The 20,084-nt window shown below is 36.6% G+C and overlaps 1 protein-coding gene across 6 annotated transcripts in view; it reads left to right on the top strand.

Moving 5' to 3' along the window:
• Positions 1–20,084, top strand: part of PPP2R5E (protein phosphatase 2 regulatory subunit B'epsilon) — a 77,625-nt gene that overhangs the window by 47,000 nt on the left and 10,541 nt on the right. For 5 of the 6 annotated variants that reach the window (XM_030035671.2, XM_030035681.2, XM_030035661.2 and 2 more), the window contains 8 exons: positions 9,576–9,677; positions 11,786–11,878; positions 16,438–16,568; positions 16,653–16,712; positions 17,354–17,462; positions 18,452–18,505; positions 18,605–18,655; positions 19,515–19,634. In XM_030035671.2, the coding sequence (XP_029891531.1) occupies positions 9,576–9,677; positions 11,786–11,878; positions 16,438–16,568; positions 16,653–16,712; positions 17,354–17,462; positions 18,452–18,505; positions 18,605–18,655; positions 19,515–19,634 (720 nt within the window). The remainder of the gene's footprint in view (positions 1–9,575; positions 9,678–11,785; positions 11,879–16,437; positions 16,569–16,652; positions 16,713–17,353; positions 17,463–18,451; positions 18,506–18,604; positions 18,656–19,514; positions 19,635–20,084) is intronic. The other variant, XM_041127974.1, reaches the window with a different exon arrangement.

Raw genomic sequence — 20,084 nt, 5'->3', positions numbered from 1 at the left:
TGTCGATCATCCTAACAACTGCTAATGCAGTGTTTCTGCTAAACCACATCATAAGGACTTTTGTGGGTTGTAGGTATTTTGTATTTTACAGGTAGGCTATCTGGTAAAAATGCTATTTTTCCTCCTGGTCTTTGCCTATAAAAGCAAGACATCTCCATCACTTTGAGTACAGTTATACAGGCCCTAGAGGGAAAGGTAGGACTTCTGATATTATATAAAATAAGTTTTCACCCCATACTGCCTGGTGAAGAGACAGCATTAGTCACTTTGTGCTGAAGCATTGTTTGGTGTAACTTGTTCTTTGCAATAAGTGCATGTTCTTGTTTCAAGCAGAATTGTGCTCGTAATCATATACTGAGGCAGACTTAACTGTATACAGTTGGCTTCATGAAGGCAACTGCCACCTTTATCTACTTTTGAGGATTTTCATCTAGGTCTCCAACTGTGTTCACAAAGGACCTGTCAAGTTGACGATCTCTGACCTGTCATGATAGTGAAGAAAACCGCAGTATCTATGTCCTGACCAAATTAGTGTCCCCATTGCCTGCCACAATTGTCATGGGAGTGTTTTGATTGAAAGACCAGTATCTTGTGCTCTATTTTGACCAGTTTTAAGTGTTTGGACCTTTGGAAGGTCTCCTCCCTCTTATATTTAGTGTTTATGAATCCAGGAATTAATATTTCCTGCTTGGACCTTTGGGCTGCTGTGGTTTGGAGGTGAAGCGAAGTATTGTAAACAGGTGAAAAAGAAAGAAGCTATTCTGTGAGTTTTGACATCATTTAAGAGCAGAAAAAAAGGTGCACTGGTCTGAAGCTGGTATTTAAAAAGTTACTAATATTTATAAAGAAGAATTAATGGCTAAAGTGCTTTCTTATCTTAATTATCTAAAATATCCAAAAAAGCGGTATCTGTCGAAGAGCCTATTTTTGTTTTAAAGTTTTGTAATGCACGTGGATATTAGTGTTCTCTTCATGACCCAAAAGGAGTTTGGCTTTACAGATAATAGTGTAGAAAAAGGTTGCCTGTAAAATTCTTCAGAAACTCTGATATTTTTAATTACTTCTAAAATGTGGTGGTGTTATGATGTAAGGGATTGAAAAACAGTCATTTGTGGTAGCCAGCATAACAGCTCCTGAGTATTTTTACTGCCAGTCATCCTAAATTCATGCCATTAAAACCTTAATCCTTAATCGTAATATCACATATTTTCATCTTGTTCTCTTGAGCAGATGATATGATGTTGTATATAGCTAAATGTGAAATCACTTGGCTATTTGTCAACCTGTGTGCATGTCCACTTCTTTAAACCACTCTCTTTAGCTTGATATATACAGAAGTGTTTGGCCTTTTACTGTTTTTTTAAAAAAGTAAAATAAAATTGAATTTACTAATGGCCACCAAAGCAAGCTTGCAGTGGCCTCTTCACTCATCAATATCAGTTGATGGGAAAAGAGGTTGGGATTTGTGTTAATGGCCATAAGCTGGACAGATTTATTCAGGAGGGTATTGCTCAGTGCGCTTCCCCTGCAGTTTGATGTGTTGTTCAGAAGGGCATATGACATTCTTTAGAATTAAGCTAGTCTTAGGAAAAAAGGCCCTTGCCAATTAAGCCACACTCTGCTAAGAAGGAAATGCCAGTAATATGACTTTATGAGCCAATAATTGGACACTTAATCTAGAATTTGTTTCTGTCTGAGCAAAATGTGGAAGCTTAAACTAATGATGCTGATTTTGCTGGTAGATTAAGCAATGGTAGTTGAATGAAATAAATGTTTGTTATTATCTGCGGTATCCTAAAGGGTGTATGTAGTAGAGCTTTTTGTGTTTTCTGTGTATTAAGACATAGATTGAGGAAACTGATTTCTTTGCTTTAAAAAGTCGGATGGGAAAAATTGACAAGCTGTTAAACTGAGAAATCTGGATGAATCTCTTTTTTGGTGAGCAACATTTCGGCTTTCCTACTTGCTTCTTCCAAAATTGTAAACGCAACCCCTGATGTTTACCATGATGTTTATGCAACATCCATGGATGGTTGCCAGCCCGTAAGAGATGGTTAATGAAACTTTTTTGAGATAGACCTTTTAGAATAGTATAGTATTACTTTGTTCTCCTCTCTTTTAAGTGCAGAAATGCCTTTGGCTTCCTGTTGGCATCTTTATCTTTTGTGTAATGACGAATCAAGTAAAATAAGACTGTAATCTCTGTAGCCAAAGTGTAACATCATATTAGATGTCTTGTGGCTCAGAAGCTGTGTTGAGCAACACAGTGAAAGAAACTTGGTTAAATGAAAACCCAAATAAATACCAAAAATTGCATTTTAAAGGTCAGATTCTGATTTTTTTTTTTTCTTTTTTTTCTTCTTCTTTCTACTGACATAAATCTAGAGGGACTGCATTCCTTTTACTGCAGGTTTGTCTCAACAGATGTGAGGGCAGAGTCTGATCAGGAGTTTGTTTGTGACAGACCTGTTAAACATAAAGAATATCTTGTTAAGCCATGATTTTTTTTAGCATGTTAAGAAACCTATTTTTAGGACGTGTTCTAGCTGTTAGAACTTCATAGGCATTATGAATTTCTTTATTTTCTATAGCTTTAGCTATAGCTTATGACTAACTATGATACCCTGCTTGCTAAATGTTCATCCTGTTTAGGGTTTTCCATGTTAAAATGTTCTTGGATAGAGATTTTTATGCAAGTCTACCTATATTCAGTCTTATCTTTTTGATCGAGCAAAAACAGTGTGCATATGTTCCCGTTGGTTCTTGTATTAGATTTAAAAATATAATAGTGAATGTCATTTTGAGTTTTAAGGGAACTAGATCATATAGTCTTATAAGAACTGACAAATAATGTCCCTTTTCCAATATGAATTTTATATAACTTCAGGAATTCTGTAAAGGATTAGGAATTAATCTTAAACTCAACTTGAATCAGTAGAAGTTGAACAGATTGTTTTGAAACCATCTGAAATGCTGAAAGGAAGGTAAAATGTCTTTTGATCCCCCAAATGGACTTTGATTGAAAATTGTCATGTAGGTGCAGCCAGGATAGAGCAAGCATGCTGTTGAAGTTTAAAAAAAATAGATAAAAATCACATCATATTTTAAATTCTGTTCTTGTTTCTTTAATGTGAGGGTTATCAATTCTGTAGAAGCAAGAAAAGAATCTAACTTTGGTTTCTTTTATGCATTATTTCCAAATTCCTCTGTTAGATACTTTTTATTATTCACATTCTTTATACACCTAATTTGTACAAAAAACACAATGCTTATTAAAAGAAGAGGCTCTGATGTTCTGTACTGCTCTCACAAAATCAGTTGGAGGCAGCTCCTCTTGCAGTAGTTGTCCCTAATAATTTTTCCCGACAGTATGTAATTACATTTACCAGTATCCATTATTCCTCCTGTTGGTTACATAGGCCTTTCATTCGTCAGACTTTATCTGCATAATAGTACAGTGACTAGGTCTAAAGCAAAGAAATAAACTGGAAAAAACATTTTTGTTCCAAGAAGTAGTTGTGTTGACTGCAGCTATTTTTTTTTTTTAATTTTTTTTTAAAAGGAGTATACACCCCCCCCCACCCCTTTTTGATTGTGTCATCTCAAATACCTTTTGAGCATTGTGTCTGTAGACAAGCACAATGTGAATCTTCTGAGGGATTGTTTTCTTCGGTTTTGATCTTTTTGTTTTGTTCTTCAGTTTGGAGTCTGAGGCAGTATGAGTTTTGTAATGCTGTCTAGAATGCATGTATTGGCAGGCTTTCACTTGCTCTGATGCCTGCTCTAGAGATGGGGGGCACTTTCTGCTGGTACTGTGCTTTAATTTGTCCAAGATACTTGAGTAACTGCTATGATTTTTTAGGTTGTATTGTGTAGAATTAGCTGGGCACACATTAAATAAATAACTGTTCCACTGGATCATCTCAAAACAATAGTTACACGGAGATAGCGATGAACAGGGTTTTTACTGGTAGGGTACCCTGTTATGGTTCAGGTCCAAGTGACCTACAGCACAATTTCAGAGCTTCAGTTTCTAGGAGCGAGAAGGTGTACCCAGGGGTGCTGCCTGGGGATAGGTCTGTGCTAGCACTTCTAACTCAGTTTGTGAGTGCACGCTTGGGAGTGAAGCTCCCATTTATTCTCGCTCCACTTTGATGCCTGTGATAGAGAAATCTTAGGGGTTGTAAATGCGGTTCCTTTTGGACAAAATACCTACTCAAGGAGTGTACCTAATGCTTTCCAACTTGCTAATGGGCTTCAATGCAAGAGATCACTAGAAAGAAACTCCTCCCTCCAAACATACGTAGCGTGGACATTGCACCTGAGCACCAGCTCTTTTGTTCCACAGATTTGCTCCTATTGCACTTCTCTGCCAACTGAACCATAGCCTAAGGATCTCAATTTTACTGCGTGCTCATCTGTATGGATGGAAGGTACTACCACTGCTAAAGTGGGTGATGGCAAGCTAACAAGTTTAGGAGTCCTGATCTAGAGCTAAATTCTTGCAGGTTATTGATTGAATTTTTAGAAGACTTAAAGGTCAAGAAAAAATGAGAAGGACTGTTTCTGCCCACCCTATGATCTGGATTGTTGCCTGTGTTTGCAGTCCAACGTAGTTCATTTTAATGTAGCCAAGTCAAAAGTAATGCTGCTGGGCAAGAAGGTGGCTTATAATATTAAGCTCTGAAAGACTGTATTCAGGCAAGCAGTGGTGCAGAGAAGGACCTGAGCATTGCGGATTACTATCATGAGTTTCTGGTACAGCGTGCTGTTCAAAGAAGTGAATATTGATGAATTAAAATGGCAACATGCAGAAAAAAAGAGGGAGATGGTCTGGCTTTCTGTACATGCCCCAGTACACTTGTTGTGCACAAGTGGAAGCTCAAAGGAAGGAAGCAAAAATAATCACAGCATTAAAAACAAACAAAGAAACCAACAACTGCCTGGGTTCCGAAGCTCTATCTTTCCATTTAGCAGCACAGAGGTTGAGAAGTGTCATGTCTATATAAAAATACCTATATATAAATAGATACATAGTGCATATGCAAATATATATACAGATGCAGAAGAGATCTGGTGGTTTAATGAGAACCAATGGGGAATCAGGCAGATTCAACCTTGAAGTGAGAAACAGTGCTGTAGTTAAATTAGCAGTAAAACTTTAGGAGAGGAGAGCTGGTGGAATCTTTTATAATCTTTTAAGATAAAATTAGGTATTACTTTTTGTAAGATGTATTTTAGTCAAACTTCTGGGAACAATTCAATGGGTTATATAGAGAGATTATAGCTGAGTGACTGCAGTAGTCACTTCAGGCTCTAAAATATGTAAATCCATAAACAATATTAAAAAAACCACATATGTAGATATATTTCAGAAGGACAAGTTTAGTGTCTGTTACAGGGACCATTGTTGTCTCCCAGTTAGCATGGCTTGATGTTATGGCTTAATTACATTTTATTGTTACTGTATATTGTTAATATACACAGTAGCTTAAATATTGTGTGTGCAGAGATCCTCGGTTTCAATTTCCTATGTATATGGGGTTTACTTGGATGGTTCCACATATCGGTAATAGAAGAGCAGGTGTTCCCTGTGAGCTAATTGGGAATTCACTTATCCTGTTTTTATATAGCTAATATATTAAGCTTCCCTGTGTGTATGTTTGTTTTCATTTCAGGCTCCATTCAGGAAAACTATTACTGATAAAAATCTTTGTTTCAAACAGCACAGTGTAGGAGCGCTGAGCTGAAATTGAATTTGTGAAGTGTTTCTGTTACAGCCTCGTCATCTTTATAGTGCTCCAGAGAGGGACAAAGAGAGGACTTTTCAAAACATTTGTACCTGACTTCAGAGTTAAGCCTCCTAGTACTTTCTTTTCTAAACGTTATTTCAGATATAAATGTGGTGACAAAATCAAAGCTTTCTTGAAGCTTGTTGCTTTTAACTGTATATTCATAGTTTCGTAGTTCTGCATTGCCAGGTACTAGTCATCAGATCTGTTCAGAACTTGCAGCTCATTCTTTGTGGGGGTATCAGAGCAGCCTTCCCTATCTTCTTGTTTGTTTTTAATGAGTTGACATTGGCTTGTAATTGCCTGGAAAAATTTTTGTCTTGTTTCTGGTCGGAGTTGAGCCTGACAGACACACTGACATGGAGCTTAGAGGCTTCCGGGCATCTCCAGTTTATCATTTTGGCATTTCCAACTTTAGATTCAATGCCAATGGGTGGATTTTACTGATTTGTTAAATTGGTTTCTGGCACTTGGGTGTTCAAATTCTGCATAGCAGGGGAGCAGTGATGTACTTTTCTACACCCAGTTTGGTGTGTGCTTCTGAAAGGGACAGTCATGGAGGACAGCGTGCAGATGTCTTTGAGGACACAATAGGGGAGATCTGTCCTGATACAACCTTCTAGAATATTGAAGTTCTGGTTTGCTTTACAAGAATATCATCTGGGCTTGGAGGCATTCCTCATCAGTGGAAGACAGAAGTTTGTATTGATCAATAGTCATTTGTGTTGGCTGTGGGAGAGGAATTATCAGGGACTGTATACGCAGGTTGGCAGGGATGTCCTTTGGCTTGATGATCCAAAAGAGGTCAGAAGAGAAATGATTCAGCTCTCCAGCTGAAGGAATTTTGGCGTGCTGCTTGGGCCCAGGGATAAATACTAAATAGCTACCTTATGGCTATCCGAGAAAAATTATTCTTTCCAGATTTGATGTAGTGTATTCCCATCTTTGTGTGGTGGCTGTCAAAGTCTCTAATGTACAGCTGGGCAGTTCATGCATGGAAGAACTTGTTGCCTTCGGTTCTCCCTTAGAGGCTTATAAACATTAGCCACCCAGAGGCTACTGATTTAGGTAAGCATGCTATAAATTGACACTGCATGTAAATGAGCTATCATGCTGTGTTGTGGTGATTAATGTAACTGTAATGGCACACATTATCTTTTAAAATTATGATAACCTGGGGAAATCACTTAAAGATAACCTGTTCTGTCTGTTCTTCTCAGGAGAATATCTGCATTTTGGCTCCATGTATCTTATCTTTACTCCTAATGCAAAAAAGAAAGTTAAAGAGAGCAAACTGTATATTAGGACCATAGTCTAACTTACATTGCTTTTACTCCTGCGTGTTAATTTTCTCATGCAAAAAACCTGCTTTTGAATTGCCTTAAGACTGGCCTTTTTTTTAATAAGCACTATTCAGAAATCATACTGGTTTTGTTGCAAGCTCAAGATTCAGGTGTCGGTGCTGGCACTTAGCTAATTGTGGCTGAACCCTTCATACTTCTGTAATGCTGTTAGGGCCCTGGCACTAACTGTTTGAGGCTTGGTTTGACTTAATTTAAACCTTACAGGAATTTGTCTTAGTTTAGCTTTTCATTCTGAAAGTATGTACTTTTCCTTGCAGGTTTTGCTTGTGCCGTAAGTCAATATTTGTTCCAGTTTCTAAGCACAACAGCTGACGAATACTTACGTTTTCTCTGATCTGTTGGTACAAGTTTCATTAATTTAAGTATGGTTAAATTTGGAGAAAAATTTCTTTCTTGTTTCAAATGAAGTTTAAAGCAGAAAAAAAAAATACAGCTGTGGAATGCCTTTGGTTTTGCTAGTTCCCTATTTTGGTCCAAATCCTGAGAAAGCTGGGATTTTTGAATGTGAAGCATTAACGAAAAATGCTTCAGTAAGTTTGCAGAATCCCAGATGTTTGTATCCAAGGCGCCAATAGGTACATTTCCCCCTTTTTACTTGGGAATCCTTTGGGCTGTGTCTACCCTCTTTTGCCCTGTGCTCTAACGCAGAAACAACTCTGTCCTGCTAATTCTGATCCCTTTCCTCCTCTCCCTGCTTTTTCCTATCAGGGGTAGTAGAAGGAGTTGCTCAGGAATCCTTGAGGAGAGACAAACTATAACGTGTGTATTCCTGGAATAGTTATTTGACTTCTCCTCATGAGACTAGAAAAGTCTTTTCATGGAGGGGCTCTTGAGAGAAGTGAATGAGTCAGGGGAAGAGGATGAAGGGAGAAAAAGATTATGTCCTAATGAATGCTAGTAATCACTTGGCAGGTATGCATACAGGGCAAGTAGATTTCAGTATCTATCAGCACCGGCTATGGTAAGTGCTGTGTCTGTTAAGGTTGAAAGCCATACGACTTGAAAACATGAGATTTACATACACAGTGAAGGCTTTTGTAAAAGTATGTTTTACTGTAATTGTAGTGAAATACACCCTCTTGTGGCAAGAAGGAAAACATCCGAGCAGAAACCCGTGTGACCTCTTTTTTCTATGCTCACTGGTTTGCCTTACTTACTCTTCTTTTGTCTTTCCGTTGTGTTCAGTGAATATTCCTCACTGGTATGCACCACATGTGCTTTCCTACAGTTTTCTGTTGTTTCACCTTTCTGTTTATGCAGTACCTGAATCTGTTCTGTTTGTCTTTCAAATTCTAAAACTTCACTCTGTTTCAGTCTGGTTTTATCAAAATTTGAATTGTGTTTAAACTCTTGGCTTTAAAGTGCCCTTTCTTACTAAGTTGCCAACATATTGAAAATATGCCTTACAGACTAACTTTAAAACATTTACAGGAGTAAAAGGCTGAAAAAATAAATAAGGATGTTGAAGACCATACTAGTTTTGTTTCTTAAATAGCTTAGTTTGTCTGAACTGCTATGAACGTGTCATCTATAGACGGGATTAGGAGATAACATGCTGCTTTTCCCAGCTGTTTGATTAACCAGCTTAAAGATGGGTCAAATGCAGTAGCAGGGTGCAAAGAAGGCACAACATTACCTTCAAAGTGCAGAAAAGGCCCTACAGCATGTTTGCAGTTTATCAGATTTGCTGCATAATAAGCTGTACACTCCATTCAGCACTATAATTAACCCAGGAAAGCACTGCGGTTCAGTCTTTGCTGATAGCGTGAACCTCACAAAGCCAAGCAGTCTCAGGAAAATACCTCTAAATAAGATTAAGCAAAGCGAACCAACCATGAAATAAAATGTAGGCTAAGTGTCGAGCAAATACTATTTGTTGCTTGCATCTAGTACCAAGTTCTGTACTTGGCATGAGGTGTCCAGGCATATAGTGTGTGAATAGCACTGGCAACTCTTAACAAGTGCTGACAGATGAGACCTTAAGCAGATATCATTAATGTTTTCCTTGTGCAAAGGAAAATAACCAAGTGTTGTATGAAAACACTTGTAAATGCATGTTGTTGGCATTTCCCACAACTCCTAAATAGTCATGGCTCTTGGCCCATTGATGCCCAGGAGGGTGGGAGTTACATGTTGGTGGGCTCATCTGGAATATGGTGGACAGAAATGGTGGCAGACTGGGTAATGCTGGGATATCAGTCGAAAGAAGAAACAAAAAGACCTGGAGAAGGGAAAGCCAAGGCTGGTGGCATATTTGTGAAGTGAAAGGTTCCTTAGACCTGTGCTGTTGCTAAAGAACTTTGTCAGACAGCAGGCAAAAGGCATACTGCTTATGTGAAGTAGGTATAGACATAGAGAGTCCTGAAATCTAGTACTTATTTGAAAAACAGATCTCATCATGCTTTCTTTCACCTTTCAGGTATCTTGCAATATCTTCAGAACTCTCCCACCTAGTGACAGCAATGAATTTGATCCAGAAGAAGATGAGCCCACCTTGGAGGCATCATGGCCACATTTACAGGTTTTTGATCATTTATCTCAGAAGAAATGCTTATCATTGCTTAATGCATCTAATAATTTTCTCAGCTTTTTTTAACCTGTGAATCAGAACTTGTCTGTGAGACACTAACACTTACTAATACTGTTCATGGCTATAATATAATACCTACAAAGACTTTGTGAAATTTGCAAAATGTTAAAGCTCTCTTTCAAAATTGTATTGATGGTGTCCCTCATATTCCTGTTTTCTATCGTTGATTTAAAAATTATTTTGCTTTCCAAACTGCTCTGATGCACAAGTGTTTTTCAGCGACTTCAGCAAGAGCATTGTGGGGATGATACTGCTAGCAGTTTTGCTTTACCAAGGGTAGTTAATTTTCATACAAAAGTACACAGGTGTTGGCAGCTGATCAGAAAATGAATGAGAAGCTACATCCTTATCTAAGTCTTTCTTCCTCTCCCTGGGTTGAGGTTTGCTTTCAGGTGTTTATAGCAAGATGCATGCTCACTGCTGTGTATTGTCCATTCCTCTGTACCTCAAGTGTCAACACAAGGTATTTTGAACAAAGAACATAAACTAATTTTGGAGAAAGCATCATTGATGCTAATGCAGTAAATTCCTTTATAGAAAATATAGATGCAGATCCTATCTGTGTTAGTCAGGACAATGACTTATACCACTAGTAAATTTAGAAGAAGTTTGCCTGAGTAACAGTTCATGGAGTCTGGGAGTTTCTGTGAGCAAGGGAGCACAACTGATCTCAGCATGAAATGAGGATTTTATTTGACAGTTGCATGCACGGTCATTGCATGTGAGCAGTTTGTTTCACTCTTTGTGCTCTCAAATTCAGAATCTGTTGAAATGTAGGTTTCATCCCTCATTTATATTTAAATTTCACAAAAAATAAGAATCTTAAAAGCTTCAAGCTTTTAAGCTCTGAACAGCTCTGCCTGCCTGGGAACAGCACAGGCATACATGTCTGTTATATTATGTTTGTTGACACTAGTGCTGTAGTTTTAAAAGTCATTACTTACATGGAAATGATCTAATTTCTTAGCCAGAGGAATCATTACCATTGTCAGGAAGAAATGCACCAAAGTATTTGTCAGGAGTTGATGGAATTGATTTCCTGGTGATTTAATATTAGTTATGTAAGCTGTCACTTTTCCCATGTCATATTTCTAAACCTCTTTCCCCCTTTTTGATTTCCTGTTGCTTCCTTTTAGAAGTCAGAGAACACTGACATAAAGCAGCAGCAGCAGTATTGCAACATTGGTGTTTGCATGGAAAAGTTTAAAATTATTTTAAAATGTAATTTTTAGCTTCCTTTCTTCTTTCAGTATCAATATTCATACTCACTGAAGTCAGAAAGGAAAAAGTTTTCAATGGCTGCTGCTCTTGAAAAGGTTCAGCAAAGAGAATTGCTAGCTGGTAGCTCATTTATCAGTGACAGGTCAGAGTTGCTGGTTTATAAGGCCACAGTAGTCCCTGTTTCACTTCACTTCCTTTTTGCCTGGTTTTTATACTCTTCTTTTTCCCCAGTAAATGAAAAGTCTGTTGCTGTCCCACTGAATAGTTTAGGCAGAGATGGAATTGCATGAAAGTAAGCAGGTTTTCTTTAGCCCTGAGGCTACTCTTTACAGTAAGTTAGAAACTTCTGAATAAATTCTGTTTTGTATCCTTCTGTTTCAAGTTGTAGTAGAACGCTACTCTAAGCAGTTTCTAATTTAATTTAAATATCTCCAACTGTTTCACCAACCCTTTCAGAATTGTAATGTCTGTATTTGATGTGACTTTAGCAGTTCAGAGGGCAGTTGAAATGTGCTTTCCAATTACTCTAGGAAGCTTTACAAGATGATAACAAGCATTACAAGAAGGCAGTGCCTGTTCTTGGTGATGAAATGTCTTTGACTGGAGTTAAATAAGCAAAACTAACTTAAAAAGCTCATGTAATTAATTCTAACTCTAAAGTAGTAATTTGATAAAGGAGAAAAATCTTTTTTTTTAACCTTTTGCTCTGTGGAAAAATAAGTATTTTATTTTCTAGCAAAAGAATTTAGGGAAATACTTAATATAAAGAGTAATCAAGTCATAAACTAAACAATGGATTTTTTTTTTTTCTTTTGCAGCTTGTATATGAGTTTTTCATACGATTTTTGGAAAGCCAAGAATTTCAGCCCAGCATTGCCAAAAAGTACATAGATCAGAAATTTGTATTGCAGGTAAGCTGATCTGTTTTCTTTAAGGCTTCATGTTGCTTTTGAAAAGAATTTTTTAAAAAAGATTTTGTTTAGAATTTGAAACTTTATTTGCAACAGAAAAAGGCTAAACAAGCATATACAATGAAAGTTTTCAATCTACGGAGGTAGGGGAAATATGTGTGTGTGTTTATATGTCAGTCTCTGTTGCTGTAGATATATAAAATAGTTGGTTTGGCTCCAGTTTTGAAACCTTAATCAAAATATTTGACTTACAGGTTATGAGAGGGAGCTGAAACAGTAACTGTTAAAAAATGAAAGGTTTACTATCAAGTAGTCTAAAAATGCTGCTATCTAGCGAGACTACTTAAATGCCAGTTTTAATGCGTCTTAATATTCTTAAAATATTTCTGTTGGAAGGGGAGAGTATTTCTTCCTTCTATCTCTGCTGGAGAGCTGGCAACGGGGGCAGAAGTTCATTAACAAACCCATTCCCAGCGCAGTACTGAAAACAGTGATGCTGTAATGGTTGGGGAAGAAGTAAATCAAAAGGTCATATGAAGTTTAAGCTCTATTAAAAGCATGGAAGAAGAATTGGCATCAACAATAAATAACATTGCAAAGAATGGGTAGCTTTATTTTTGTAGTTTGCATGCCATCATTATGGCTAAATGGAAGAGATGGCCTCTGTCAATCGATCAGCTGGTAACCAGGTATTTTACATGTATTGCATCTGTCTCCTTCTTGTGTACAAGCTAGGCTTCTTGTGTGCTTCACTTGAAACTACATTAATTGGTCTCCTCTACTGAGGAACTGTCATCCAGGCCTTGACAGACGCCAGAACAGAGATAGCTGAAGGAAGATATTTTCTGGGATAAGCCAGGAAACTCCACATATATGACTTTTGTCTTCAGCTTTCAGGAATAGACCTGTCTTGCGTTTTCTGTTCCCATTGTGAATTTTGGTATAACCGCGAAGTCAGAAAGAATTTCGTGTTTAATGCTGTCTATAGCTTGCTTTTGAAATCAGGGAAATTTAGAAAGATTCCTCCTTAGAAAAGGGAGTTTCCTTCCAGGAAAAGACTTGAATAAAAGCCAAATTAGAAGTGGCAGGAGATACTTAGCATTTCTGAAGACCTTTCTCTCACCCCTTTGTCATGGAGCTTTTATTTTTTCCCTGTAGTGCTCAGGCAATAAAAGTAGTGCTTTTGCAGTCCTTGTATGTTATTTGTATGAAGAATACCTGAAAAATGTAGCAAGGAGAGCAATTTCTATCCTTAAATTCAAAGATTCAAAGAAGGGACTTCAGTTTCTTTCTTAACATCACAAGACCTTCTTCACTCTACAAAAGCAATGGGATAGACTTATGTTTTTATTTTATCCATCTTCTAAATACAAGAGTATTTTTCATCTGGATCAAACTTCTGTGGTGGAGTTTCCTTTTTGTTCATCTAAATATTGATTTGAACAAGGGGGTGCACCAATCTGATGATCCAGTACTTGGTGGAGATGTAAGAATATGCGGGGGGTGGGGGGGTAATCACTCTTGACCGGCTTTTCCAGACTGATTTTATTTTCTTTAGATACAGCAGGATTGCATTAGAAGGAATGCTTGTGTTCTAATTCAAAATCTAGAGGAAATAATTCCTAGATGCTCCTGTTATGTGCTGCTGAACTTGGTCATGACAGGCAGCATCCTGCTCACTTATGCACTTTCAGGGCGTTCAAACCTGTTAGAGTTTGGCACAGGAGAATGGGTCTAAAAGAAGGTTTTTTGTGGGTTTTTTTTTTTTTTTAAACCCGTTAGTCTTTATTAAATCTACTAAATGAAAGAATGGTATCTACTGAAAGAGGGACATAGATTTTAAAACCTACGTATCTGAAAATGTATGATATGACAATTAAGAGTTCAAAAGAATTCTAAGAATTTTTAAGTTCTTGCCACATGGGTTAGGCGATGTGTTTTTATATATTGCTATGCACAGTATGTCAATTTAAAATTCACATTTTTCCGTAAAAAATTCTGTTGAGCCTAATACATACATGCAAGTAGATATATTTCCCTGTGTATAAGTGTTTGTGTTTAGCCTGTAGGAACTGGGGTGTCCTTCCACTTATTGCTGTATTTGTTGTATGTCTAGAGTAACTCCTAAGAATCTGTGACTACAGATCATTTACATAGGAAACCAGTTTAAGACTCAAGAACATGAAACATGTTTGGTGTTTCATGACACTGACAACACAAGTGTGACAGTCTTTGAAATCAGCTTTCTGTCTAAATTAATTTGTTTTTTTTGAAATTTGAGGAACTTTAATGAAGTGTTTCTTGGCAGTAAGAATGCCTATATGAAAAAATGATACAGTTTTTTTAATGGGCATTTTTCAAGCTTTTTCTTGTTTGCTTGTTTTTTGCTTTTGGTTTTTGGAATATAGATGTATTTCTGGCTTTTAGTTGTATGTTTTGATAAAATGCTGTACTTAACAGTGTAACTGTTCATTTCTAAAGCCTGCTTATATACAGTCTGAAATGGTTGGCAGTGGTTGCTAAGAGACATACTATTCAAATATATCCACAAGTGTCTGTGTTATGTAGGTTGCTATTTTGGAAAAATTATTTCCCTTTTCTATGTTTAGTGTCAGAATAGTCACATAAATTATGGAAGTCTTGCAGCTTATCCATAAAAATAAGACTTTAAATTGTTGAAACCTGATAACAAATTTGACATATCAAAATAATTGTTTCTCTTTAAAGAAAAAAAAAAGAGAGAGAGAGAGAGAGAGAGAGACTGAGTCTTAGTTCAGCAATGTTTCCACAGAGGATCTGTATAAGAGAACTGGAAATAAAAATACTTTGCTCCTAAAAGCAATCCAATAAGAAAATTAAAAACATAAGTGTTTCCAGCTGTTTGCTGTCTTTGGGTGAAATTTGCTATTTGGGGAAGGATGAGGTGACTATTTATTTATTTAACTGTAGAACTAATTGAACAAAGCAATGTGTTTATAACCTCTGGAGGGCAGCTGACAAACCTCATCGTTTCCTCATGAAATTCCCACCATAGATTCTTACTGCAAGGAAAAGACAGTGGGATCTCATTACAAGCTACAGAAACATCCAAAACAATGAAGAATACATACATCATTCCTAAATCTGGATGTTAGAAAGCAAAATCCCAGACAGTTTAACAACTTTTAATCATGCTTTTCTGTCTTTTTTTTCTTTTCCACCTCCTCAAAGTTGTGTAGCAGTTTAACAGAGATCAGGTAGTATACATACACTGACATACCTACTTATAATAGGTATTTATAATCTATCTATTTGTGACTCCAAGATAATTTTGTTTTCTACCATTTCCCGTAATAATTTTCTGACAGCATCTTCTGTATTTGTAAGACCTCTTTGGCAAACTCTCTTCATTTCTCTTGCAAAACGGGTACTGGTTAGCACTTACTTTCTTTTTCAAGCAAGAGGGATACTGTTTGCTTATGATTACTACCTTAAACTTCTCTGTTTTCTGTGCATTGGAGGTAGGTAAGGGGTTTTTTTTTTTGTTGTTGTTGGTTGGTTTTGGTTTTAAATAATGTTTACCTTCTAACTTATTCCAAATGGCTGCCAGAATAGCAAATGTTGTGGTGTCAAAAAAGATGAAGAAGAAGGTGTAAGGGGAAGCTCATACTTTTGTGGTGGAGGATTCAAGGGGAATAGAACAAAGATCTGCAGGTGATATTCCTGCTGCTCATTTCATGCCTTAATTATTAGAGGCAACTTCAGGTGTCAGTGTTTCAAGATATATTTTGGACAATACAAGATACTGGATGGTAGGGTTTTTTGACTGAGTAGCACATAATAATTTTGCTGTTTTAAAATCTTATTTAAGAGTTAATTAGTAAAAGTGGGTTTTCTTTTGTTGTTTTTTTGTTTTGTTTTGGTTTTGGTTTTTTTTAAACTGGATATTGAAGTTACCATTTTGTTCAACCTGAGGATTAATTCCCCCTGATGCTTTGATTTGTGTCGTTGGGTGGAGATCCTGTAACAGCAGATCCAGTACTGGCATAGATTTCACTGTTGAGTCTTTCTACAGCATGAAGGCCATGCAATCACTAGGAAGGCTTAAGAGCTCATAATATAAATTACAAGCAATTAGAAAAAATGTGACCTTGACGCAATGTTGTGGGAACAAAATATTAAAGCAAATGAGGATCTTTTAGTTCTGCAGAATGAAGGAATGGTGGATGGTAAGAGGCAAACTGTCTTATTTTGTAGATATGACAGCACCTAAGAATATATATTATTTATTTTTGTGGAGAAGGAAGGCAGCATTTTGGAGCCAGTTAATCAAAAGTTTATTAGTTGTTTGAAGATTTCCAAAGTTTTGTTATGTCAGAAGTGGAAATTAATAAACTGAGTTTTGTGATGTTGTACTGGGATTACAACAGATTTTTTAATACTGTATTTCTATACCTTGGATAACATGGATATCACATTCTTACATGCATGTGCTTTCATGAATTTAACTTCTGTAGAGAAGTCTGTGTCATACTTGTCAAATGTCTACTGTTTCAGTTCTCTTTTTCCTTTAAACACAGCTGTTGGAGCTGTTTGACAGCGAAGACCCTCGAGAACGAGACTACCTAAAAACAGTCTTGCACAGGATTTATGGCAAGTTTCTGGGTCTTAGAGCATTTATCCGAAAACAGATTAATAATATTTTTCTACGGTAAGTTGTGGAAGAAGGTACTTTTTGCTTATGAACATTTTAGGAAACTGATATATTACTTACATTTAACTTTTCTTTTTTTAGATTTGTTTATGAAACTGAACACTTCAATGGCGTAGCTGAACTGTTGGAAATTTTAGGAAGGTAAATGAGTCTTTACTTATTATCTATCTCAAACTTCCCTTCTGGACATGTCACAATAGTGTCGGATTCGGAAAAAGTATTACTATAAGCCCTGATTCTGAAAACAGATGTGCGCACATGCTCATCTTTAAGCCCATGTGCAAATCTCTGTCACATCTTTGCCAAGAGTATATAACTGGATACAAGTTACAGCTGAAAGTGTTGGATTGATTTTGTGTGTGTGTATGTGTGTGTTAAATTTTGCGTACTTCATCCTTACGTGCTGCAGAAATTATTTTTTTGAGCACACTAACTGTGAATATTTTGAGTAAATCTAACTCTGGCAAGTTAATTACTCAAGAACACCTTGCTTATGTGAATTTACAGACCACATAGACAAGGTCATATCTGTTTGGCAACCGGTTTCTGCAGCTGTTTATATGATTATTCCTAAATTGGAGCTGAATTGCTACCTAGATATGTACTGCACTGCTAATATAAAGCACAACAGAAGTCATCACCTGTTTACAAATGGCGTGAGCGTGCTATTTGTAAACAGGTGCTGACTGCTAAATTATTTTAATCTAGGAAGTGCTTGTTCAGAACTCAAGAACGTTTTCTGTGATGATAACACTAACAAATATTTCTCTTCTAATTTCTAGTATTATCAATGGTTTTGCTTTACCTCTGAAGGCAGAGCATAAACAGTTTCTGGTGAAGGTGCTGATCCCTTTGCATACTGTCAGGAGTTTATCACTCTTCCACGCACAGGTAGAAATCATAAAAATATTTTCTGCTCAGTTAGAATGATTTTTTTTTTTTTTAAAAATGGCTTTGGAAATTTAATTGCGTAGCCCATAAAAGGTGGGGGTAAAGTTTTGAAATGTGGAAAAAGTGCAATAGATTTTTTTAAAAAATTAATGTGCTTTGTATGATAAATGTCTTGCTTCTGATTAGATAATTAAAAGTGTAACATACATCCGTAATATTTTGGGGGTTTTGTTTAGTAGTTAAACTCTCTGTTTAGGTTTTCTTCTCTGCTGCTTTCTCACTCTCACAAGTGAGTTTGCCTTTCCAATATCCTCTCCCAAGAGAATGTTTGGGTTTCCTTAGTCTTGTGCTGTCAAGGCTTTTCTTCATCCTGGCAACTTTCTGAATACTAATACCCACATTTTTGCATAATCTTTAACATTCTCCCTCAAGATTTCTTAATACTGCATTTATGCTCTCATATATCTTTTTATACATTCAGCTTTCATGACGTAATTTTTCCTCTGATAAGTGATAGCTGTTGCCTTTCTCTCTGATTTTCAGGTAGTGCAGTCTTTCTTATGCTGATAAAGCTGTGCTTTCTAAATATGTTATTCCAGGTTTTAGCTGTGTTGGCTCATCTTGCAAGACCTTTCATGATTTTGCCGATGTATAAAATGTGTAAAAAGATGCAGTTTCAGAGAGTAACAGAAGCTTCAAAACATTGGTTGTATGACTGTATTTAGAATTCCACGTTGCTCTGATTTTTATTATATATGCTACTTCATCACCCTAATTTTTTTGTAATGTGTTCTGTTGTTTCTTATGAACTGAACTTTGAGTGGATTTGCACAGTGCAAACTGTGCATCTCAGTTCAAAATTGGATGCAATTTAAGAAAGCTCTGTAGCATCTTGCCTTGAATCTCTCTCTTTTTAAAAAATTGTTTCTTTGTGGTTTCTTTATAGAAATGTTCTAACTTCATTTTCTTAAATCTTTACTGCTTCACAGCTGGCGTATTGCATAGTACAGTTTCTGGAGAAAGACCCTTCACTCACAGAACCAGTAAATATTTCTTTCATACTTTTTCTTTTTTTGCATCATAATTGGCTTTCCCTGTTGAGAGAAAAGTAAAAAATAAACTTTTTTTTCCTTCTAATTTAGGTCATTAGAGGTTTAATGAAATTCTGGCCAAAAACCTGCAGTCAGAAAGAGGTAAGTGTTACTAGTAGATAGCTAGTAATAACAAAACATAAGAGTTATTTTGTTCTACAATATAATAGGCAAGGAATCTTTAGATATTTCCAGGTAGGTAGCACATGCTGTGGTGGATCTTGGTATTAATTCTTGTAGGTGATTTTCCGTATTTGAATTCTGTTTTCTTGGACAGTTTTGATTATGAAGATAAAAGCTTGATAACCATGTTTTCTATTCACAAAATAAGCACTGGTTCTTCTGCAGAGAATTTCTTTTTGTTTTAGAAAGGAGAAAATAAACATTGTTTAGGACAGATTGGAAAACACTGTTAGATTTGGAGTTGTTTATATGTGAGGATAGTATTTTTCCAGGAAAGATGAAAGATATTTTATTGTCTGGTGTTTACCTACTAAACATGTAAAAGATGCAGTTAGACCTTTGCATTTTTATTTCAAATTCTTGATGCAAATCTGAGTTTCCCTAATGAGATTTTGTGACACAGCAAAACCATTACTTTGAATATTACTTCAAAAAATGAGGTAAAATCAAGAGACTCTCCATAGTTAACAAAGTTTAAGGCTTGGCCAAATTCTTTGTCTGTATGAGGCCAGGTTCTCAGCACGGATATACTGGTGCAGTTCTGAATTTTGTTGTAAAGGACTACTTTAAATACAGCATTTGCACACACTCGTCCTCCTTCTTTTAAGAGACTGAATCCAGAAGCTGCTACAGGTAGAACATTTTTTGAGAGAGGGTCTTGCAGAGCTAGTGAGGCTTCCATTTCTCCCTGAAGTGGTAGAATTTGAGGGTTACCAGCATTTTGCTGATCAAGATGATTCAGAGGTTTTATATTCAATGCTTCCTTCTTTGTCTTTAGGTCATGTTCCTAGGAGAGCTGGAGGAAATCTTGGATGTAATCGAACCATCACAATTTGTCAAAATCCAGGAACCCTTGTTTAAACAAATTGCCAAGTGTGTCTCTAGCCCTCATTTTCAGGTCAGTGGTAGAGGTTATTGTTTGTATAGGAATGTATAGTCTCAATTTCAAACATAACACCCCCCAAATGTAAATATTGTTTTACATTATGTGGTTTTAAATACTTGTCTTCTGGATTTCTATGGAAGAGGGTATGTCGCAGTGGAAGTTTAGTTCTGAGCTCCGTGAATAACTTGTTAGACGTATCCGGGGTTTCAGCACAGAACTTGCTGCTCTGGGCCACCTAAGGCCTTAAACTGTATCCAAGCAGACTTTGAGCCCTTCTGACTGTAGGTGGCGGGTACTTACCGTATGGCCTTCAGGCTGATAGACCATATAGGATGCATTTGCTCCCTTTTTTAGCGTGGTGTTGTGCAGCATTCATGTTTTCCTACTTACTTCCTTCTGTAAGCAGATGTCTGGTCAGAGGTGATAGAACCCATAGTCTGTTTTCTTCACATTGCATAATGG

The sequence above is a fragment of the Aquila chrysaetos genome, chromosome 2 (assembly GCF_900496995.4).
Source record: "Aquila chrysaetos chrysaetos chromosome 2, bAquChr1.4, whole genome shotgun sequence".
In the NCBI taxonomy this organism is placed as follows: Eukaryota; Metazoa; Chordata; class Aves; order Accipitriformes; family Accipitridae; genus Aquila; species Aquila chrysaetos.
Note: the sequence above shows the minus strand (reverse complement) of the source record. Positions and strands in the feature narration are given on the sequence as shown.